At 35.3% G+C, this 7,685-nt stretch overlaps 1 protein-coding gene across 6 annotated transcripts in view; it reads left to right on the top strand.

Annotated features, from left to right (window-relative positions):
• Positions 1 to 7,521, top strand: part of PANK1 (pantothenate kinase 1) — a 36,215-nt gene extending 28,694 nt beyond the window's left edge. For all 6 annotated transcript variants that reach the window (XM_027880514.1, XM_027880511.1, XM_027880510.1 and 3 more), the window contains 3 exons: positions 288 to 411; positions 4,983 to 5,108; positions 5,738 to 7,521. In XM_027880514.1, coding sequence (XP_027736315.1) covers positions 288 to 411; positions 4,983 to 5,108; positions 5,738 to 5,797 — 310 coding nt within the window. In that variant the 3' untranslated portion in view covers positions 5,798 to 7,521. The remainder of the gene's footprint in view (positions 1 to 287; positions 412 to 4,982; positions 5,109 to 5,737) is intronic.
• Positions 7,522 to 7,685: the final 164 nt, after the last annotated feature.

Raw genomic sequence — 7,685 nt, 5'->3', positions numbered from 1 at the left:
TTTTTTTTTTTTTTTTTTTTTTTTTTTTTTTTTTTTTTTTTTTTTTTTTTTTTTTAACACAGGTATAAGCACTGCTTGATGAATTTTCCTTCCATTTAAATTACAGTTATTTTAGAAGTGTCCTTACTTATTGTTCTACCTTTCTAATTGGAACACTTTTCACATTTCAAATCTGTCACAAATCAGTGGATATAAAGTCCAAGCAAAGCTTATTAAATTACAACATTTTAAGGGCTTTTAGCACTCCTAAATATCTCATATTAAAAGACATCATCTTCCTCACACAGCTTTGGTCATATGATGAGTAAAGAAAAGAGAGATTCCATCAGTAAAGAGGATTTGGCCAGAGCTACTTTGGTCACCATCACCAACAACATAGGGTCTATTGCTCGCATGTGTGCATTGAATGAGGTAAGTTATTCACCATGAGCTTAAAACCTTTAGAAACAACACAGTGAGATTACCAGCATGCAAAATTGCTGGCATAGTAGGTGTGTTACTGGCCTTTGTAAATATGTATATATTTAATGACGTGTGACTTATGTGTATGCTTTGATGCAAAGTGAAAGGTATTTGGAGCTTTAAAGCTAGCCAAGAGGGGAGAAAAGTTAACTGTAAAGATCTCCTTGAAGCACTGAGCTTCAGCCTAGAGCTGTTCAGTTGCCCTTAAGCTGTAATACATGGATATTAACACCTTTGTAATATAAATTATTACTCTCAATTACCTTGTAGGTTTTACTATACCAGGACAAATTTTATTTTGAACACTTCTTTGTTGGAGTTGTTTCCATAGCATGACAGGTTCAAATTGTGTATTGTGTTAAATATTTTGGTAGTTATAGGAAACATTGCATTGGGTCAAAAAGAAGAAAAATACACTTGAGGCATTATCCTGCCTCAAACTCCTATCAGATGCTCATTACATTCTTTTCTTTAGGCATGATTATTATGGATGGATTGTTCCATTCCTACACCTTTCCAACTTCTAGCAGTTAAAACAAAAAGAAAACAAAAACAAAAACAAAAAAAACAAACCCACACACAAAAACCCCACCACAAAACCAAACACGTAGTCCTTGTTTTTATCTGCAGATTGCATCCTTTACTGTTGTGTGATAACTAATCTCTTTCATCTTTATATAATTTTTTAAAGACAGATCTTGTAGCTGAACACCACTCTGTCATTAGAAGAAATAGCTTCCTTTTTTATACTTTTAATCATTGACACATCCACAGAGCCCAAAAAAACCCCAATAAAACAAAACCAAGAAATGTACCAAACTGCCATCTGATTACTTTATTGGGTCCCATCTAGCTTTTGGCTTTATGAGAAATAGGCAATAATTAATCACTAGTGGTTTTGGTGGGTGTGGGTTTTGATTTTATTTTTTAATAAATATTTGCCACATCTCCCTTGGGCTCTTTCCAAAACAGAAGGTCCTAATACCTAATCTTCTTTCTTATGGAAGACACTGTTTCTTTTTTTCACTGTTTCAGTTTGTCTTTTTAATCTTCTTATGGTTCTGATTTTAGGACTGAATGATCAGATCTTCATGTGGTATTCAGAGTGTTGTTGCTCAATGAATTTTTGATGACATATTGATAAATTTTGTGTTCTGAGTTCCTTTACTAACAGTTCTTAGTATTTCATTTTTGTGAGCACAGAACTCAATTTTAAGGAGCCATCCACCATCCCTCCAAGTCTTGTCTTAAAGTAGCTAATCTGGAGCCTTTCACTGTCTGAATATTCAAGTGTTTCTGTCTTACCCCCTTTCATTTGTGTAATTTCATTTTTTTAATATAAACTTCAGCTACCACTTTAGTCATTGGTCTCTTCAGCATTGCTTTGCTATTTAATGTTTTGTTCTCTTTTGACTAACTTTGTATGCCAGTTATGTTTGTTGCTCATTGCTCTCTGGATCACTTCTAAAATATGTTGAACAGCACAAGTTTTAGTGTATGCCTTTATCAAATGCCACTGATGACCTTCTTTCATTGTGAAAAGTGGCTTCAGACATACGTGTGTGTGTGTGAGTGGTTTTGGGGTTTTTTTTGGCAACTCTTTCAGTCAGGATGATTCTCTTTCAGTGTTCTCTTTGCTTTCAGCTTCTTTACAGTGTTGCCTTGTGGCATGGAGTTCAAGCAGCATTGTACAGGGCTATCAAAGCATGGAGAGTTGCAGCAGGGAGCCATATGCGATGCATTCACAGGAGGAAATAGGCTACTAATGAAACTAATGCTTCTGAGTCATCATGAAAAAGTTCCTAACATCTTTGTTTTGTGGGCAGGCTTACTTAAAAACTGGACATGATCCATAGAACTTTGTGGAGGAATGTGAACTGATGTGTTAAGTATTCTTCATTTCACAGCATCAAAGTAGAATTGTTTTGTAGTTTTAGAGATAGAAAACTTCTTTTAGTAGCTTTCCATGCTATTAAAAAGAAAAATCAGACATGCAGTATCATTGCAAGTAAGCTAATCTTTAGCTAGTTTGCTCTTGGGGAAAAAAAACTAATACTACCATTCTGCTAAATAATCTCGATGCCTAAATGCCTTTGGGAGACATGGCTGACTTAGAGCAAGCTTGATGAATGAAATCCCCAAATAAGAGCTTAAAAACAGCTGAATATGATATTCTTTTATGGAGCTTGTATGTATTAGATTAGGGTTATGGTGAAGCTCACTTTTAGGTTAACAGAATCAATTTATGCCCTGAAGCATGAGTTTTGATAAATTTTTCCCAATGATTGCAGCTTTAATATTGTGTTGAAAATGACTTGCATATGGGCAGGAAAAAATGAGGCTGGGGAATAAATGAAATATTCTGTCTGAAGAACTTCAAAGCAAATTTGCTTGCGCAAAGTTGGCAGTGGGGTTGAAAAATTCCATAGTCTGGAACTATTTGGCTACACATCATTTGAAGCGGCCTGTCCTAGGCACGGCAGAACTGCATAAAGGAAACCAATGCCCTGGTTTATACTTTTCTTGCTAGCAGAACATGTAAGTTGAATCTGAACAAGCCTTCTTGCGAAAGTATGCGTGGGGTTTCTTACTGCATTATTGGTATAGATTTCCCTATTCAATTATATTGGCAAATATGTGAATACATTACATTGAAGCAATACTGTAGCTTTCTACTGCAGGGTATTTGAACAATTTAATGAGACCCACAGAGTACAAGAGTGCATGTCTTTTCTAGGATGTTGTAGTTTGATTAGCTTAAGTAAGGATGTCATCACCATCTCTTCATCAGTTTAAGACTTCTGGCTTTCAGCTTTGAAAGCTTTAGCAGTGGACACAATTCAGAAGTAAATTGACAAGACTCCCTTAAAAGATAAAAGTAGCATTTCTTCATTTTCCGACTCCTGAAAAATGCTGGGTTTTTAGTTCAGTTCAAATAATCCAGGAGACTTTTTATCATTAATACAATTTTTAATCTTGTCAAAAAAATTTGGAAAATAAAATTGACGTTAAATTTTCATGTTGATATACTCTCTGCTATTCTAGTAGATATGACTAGTATTCTTAGATTCAAAATTTACAGTAATTTTTATACTCTGTGTTAGGTACTGTTTCCTTCAGTTTCTGGTAACAATAGCTTTGTGGTTATGTACAGAAAAGAATAATATGAATGTGAAACTGAAATGTAGATTCTAATCAATTTTATGGTATTGCATTATGGGAAATGTTGCGTGTTTGTCCCTCCTTTATCAGAAATTACTTTAGAGGCAAAACGGCCTTGTCAAAGGATGCAAGGTGCTCTTGGCTATGTTCAATAGCAGCCGTTTAAAATTTAAGATGTTCTTATTTTCAGTCATAAATTGAATGAAGTCTGTGTTGATGTGTTTGATTGGTGTTGGGCAATCAGACATGAAACTCAGTCATTGGCAACTGATAAATGAGTCACTGCATCTGGGTGTCTCACTCTCCAACACTGAGTATTCTAGTGAGGATGTTCTCTGTGGGATGCCACAAGCACAGTACTGGGCACGATAGAACTGTGGTCTGTAGCAAAGGGATTGCTGCAGAGCCAAGTGTTGGGCTTTATAGAGCTGTAAGAATGTAGAGAGGTAACCCTTGGTAATTCCAGCCCCTGCACAAAGGAGTTCTGGTAATTTTCTACAGAGGACTCTTAAAGATCCATTTCTGGGGTACTTCAGGATTCCTGTAAAAGCTTCTGTCTCCAGGATTTGGCCTCCTACTGAATCTTGTATACCAGTTCTAGTGTGTGGTGAACATCATGGTACACCAATGCAAAATGCAAGTGCATTTTTGTGCATATCAGGCAGAACTGGGCTTGGTGAGATAGTTGTTATAGGCATTGCTTAAACACCAGACAGAACGTACATACAGGAAAGGATAACCCATGGCTTTCTCACTGGCAGCTTAGTGCTGATGATTCAAAAATCTTAATTTCCTGAATGAAAACTGCGTTCAAGTGAGCTTTGAAAGAAAGGAATGCCATTCATATCAAGTATTGCGTCAGCCACATTTCACTTGTTTTTTGAAAATGGAACCACAGTCCAGATAACAGATAATGAAAGATGCTTCTTCTCATCTCTAATGTAATGCTTCTCAGATACCCTTCAGAGGTTCTCCATCTGGATTTAATAATCACAGTGATCACTGGAAAGTTGCTTCATTTAGCATGCAGGGGGCAAAGATGTCTTCAGTGCAGCCATGTACAATTAAAAAAAAACACCAACACACTCAATCTAATTCATGTTGGGAAGGTCCTGATCATCTGTAATAATGGCCTCTCACTTGGGAATGAAACTCTGAACCTCCACCCCGCCTTTGCAACATCTCTACTTAGCAGTCAGTAGTTGTAATTATTTTTTGATTTTTCAGTCTGGAGAATTTTAATGTAACCCAAAATTCCCATTTAACTTTATAGTAGGGCCAGAGGTACATGTTGAATGAAGCAAATAATTTCGCTGACTGTAATTTTTCTGGTCTGTTTTTCAATTTCAATTTTACAGAACATCGACAAGGTGGTATTTGTGGGCAACTTTCTCAGAATTAATATGATTTCTATGAAGGTGCTAGCATATGCTATGGATTATTGGTCCAAAGGACAGCTGAAAGCTCTGTTTTTGGAACATGAGGTAAGGAAATACGTGTGGAACTTTTATTTGTAAGTACAAAAATCTTGTTCTTTGTTTTTTAAAAGGGGAGAATTTCAGTGCTATTGCTTTGAAGTGGATGCACAAGCCAAGTTCTGCATAAATGCAATTTAGTTTGCAAATTCATTTGAAAATACTGCTTGTAAACTTCTTGGCTTGATCACTAATCTCACGGTATGCCTTGTTAAACATTGCCCGTCTCTGATTTTTGCTCACTAACCCTGGTACAAACAGTGTTCATACTGTTGGCTTCTACGTAAACCTCAAGTATAATTAATTTTTGTAGGCATAATTTTGAGGTGACTACCAGATGGATGGGTTCATAATGGAAACTGTCCTGCCTCAATATAGCACCGTTATAATGGTTCTGTAGTTTCTTTTTCACAGTTTTGGAGAACTGTAGGATTTTTTTCAGTATCAGGCCCTTTCTTGTACCTAAAGAAGATCTTATTAAATCATAATCAGATGGAGCAAATATTTGGCACAGCAGGGCTGATCTTATAAAAAAGGTCTTTTAATTGCCTTAATAGAACTGAAGACTATACGTGTTCATGCCTATGTCTTATTTTGGAATTTAATTGGGTTTGGTTTGCTTTTGCCTTTGTTCAAAGGGTTATTTTGGAGCTGTTGGGGCTCTTCTAGAATTGCTTAAAATGACAGATGATCAGTGATGTCTGAAGAGCTTCCTACTGCAGATGCTGCTGGATAAGAAGTGAAAGCCACTACAAGGATGGAAACAAAGCCATTATGGTAGTTCTACCTGCTGGATTTGTAAATAATTTTAAATCCTTTTAGCTAATCTTTAACTTCTTGGGTTTTGACCTTATACTTCAGAATTCATACTGGGAATTATGAGGATTTTTTTTCTGTACACTGTATTTTTTAGAGGAAAAAAATGTGCAAAGTGGCCAAACATACAGATTGTATGGATTTATTTTAAAAAATTGATACTGTTTAATGTAGGACCTGTGATATGAGGCATCTGCTTTTCTTCTGGGGTTTACTGATTAGTGTGGTAATTTTAACTTCATTTAGTAATCACTCTAGGAGATTTTTTAATCTTATTTTCATGACGTTTCATGATTTGTTCTTGGTTTCAAATGAAACTACAAAGCTGATGCATTTTACTGTGAAAACTAGTCATTGATTTTTTTTTTTTTTTTGCCTTTCCTTTCCTCATTAGATGAGACACTTTTTTATTTAGCACCCCAAAAAATAAATTTACAAGCCTTCTGTGGCTAAATGTGTTTCTTGGCAGGACTGTGAGAAGGCTTGGCAGGGGTAGGGGGTTTAAGATTGTAACTTTTTGGTAGTTGTGAATTGCAACAGGAACAGACTGCCAACTGGTTTTGCAGGATTAATTCTTCTCTATAATAAAAATCTTAAACAAGATGTGAACTAAAAGTTTAATTGTTGAATTAACACTAAAATGAAATCCTAATTCTGTTGAAAAGCTCTGATCTGAAGAGTTCTGTAGTAGAGATATTATTTATATGGTACATACTTGGCATTACATGGTAAAGGGAGATTGTTTTCATTTTGTTTTTCTGTAGTCTGCAAGTTTTAACTCGTTCTTAATTGAAAACAACTGATAACTGCATTATTCAAAGCCCAGTTACTAAAATTAGAAAAGTACTGACTAATCTATTTTCTCCTTTTAAGTTAATGTGAACTTTTCCTCCAGGGCACTAAAATTTGAATGTTTACTCCAATGCAGTATTTTCTACCTTTTTTGATTTGTGGACCTCTCTAGATTTTTTTTTTCAAGTTGAATTGAGACCCCTTTGAAATCTGTGTACTTAGGTTGCTGCAGAGCATGTGTAAACTTGCTTTTCCTAGACACCTTGAGGACTGAAGAGGCTGAAGAACAGTTTGTCTTGCAAGACTGTATATGATGTCACATAATGTAAAGGGTCATCAGAGGGACAGTATAAAATTCAGACACATGTATTATCCAGTATATTTTTGGAAGGGGGGTTATTTTACTTTTCTAAGTAATTTTTTTCCTTATCTCCCGAATGCTGAAAAAAGGTGATATTAACTAAAGTGTTAACTTGTCTAATGGAAATAAAGACCACTACTGTTTTGACAGTTTTAATGTATCTGTGGAATTCATTTCTTGAAAGCAATGATGAGAGAAATATGTAACACTTTTTTTATGACACACGTGACTAGTTATTTCCATGATAATTTTTGGTTCTTGACTTCTCTTTACTCTTAATTACATGACTTTAGCCTTTGAAGCCTTTTGCCTACTTGAAGTTGACTTTAAAAGAGTGTAAACCAAAAGATGAGACAATATTTTAGCATGTTGTAATTGATATTTCCTGTAATATCAAGCTTGAGATAGGCAAAGATAGTTCTGCACAGTACCTCTATTTTTTTAATAAAGAAACCTTTCATTAAGCTTATTTGCTAAATTCTAACTGCAAATAAAGATTCATTTGTACATTGTTTTATTTTTTTTTAAGGAAGACTTCAGAATGTTAAGAGGTAACTGCACTTCTTATGGCAAACGGTAGAGGGAAGCATGACATCGGCGATGCAAACATGCCTGGT

This window comes from Empidonax traillii, unplaced genomic scaffold (genome assembly GCF_003031625.1).
Source record: "Empidonax traillii isolate 1590-97213 ecotype Southwest subspecies unplaced genomic scaffold, ASM303162v1 scaffold70:size1330859, whole genome shotgun sequence".
NCBI classification, from domain to species: domain Eukaryota; kingdom Metazoa; phylum Chordata; class Aves; order Passeriformes; family Tyrannidae; genus Empidonax; species Empidonax traillii.
Note: the sequence above shows the minus strand (reverse complement) of the source record. Positions and strands in the feature narration are given on the sequence as shown.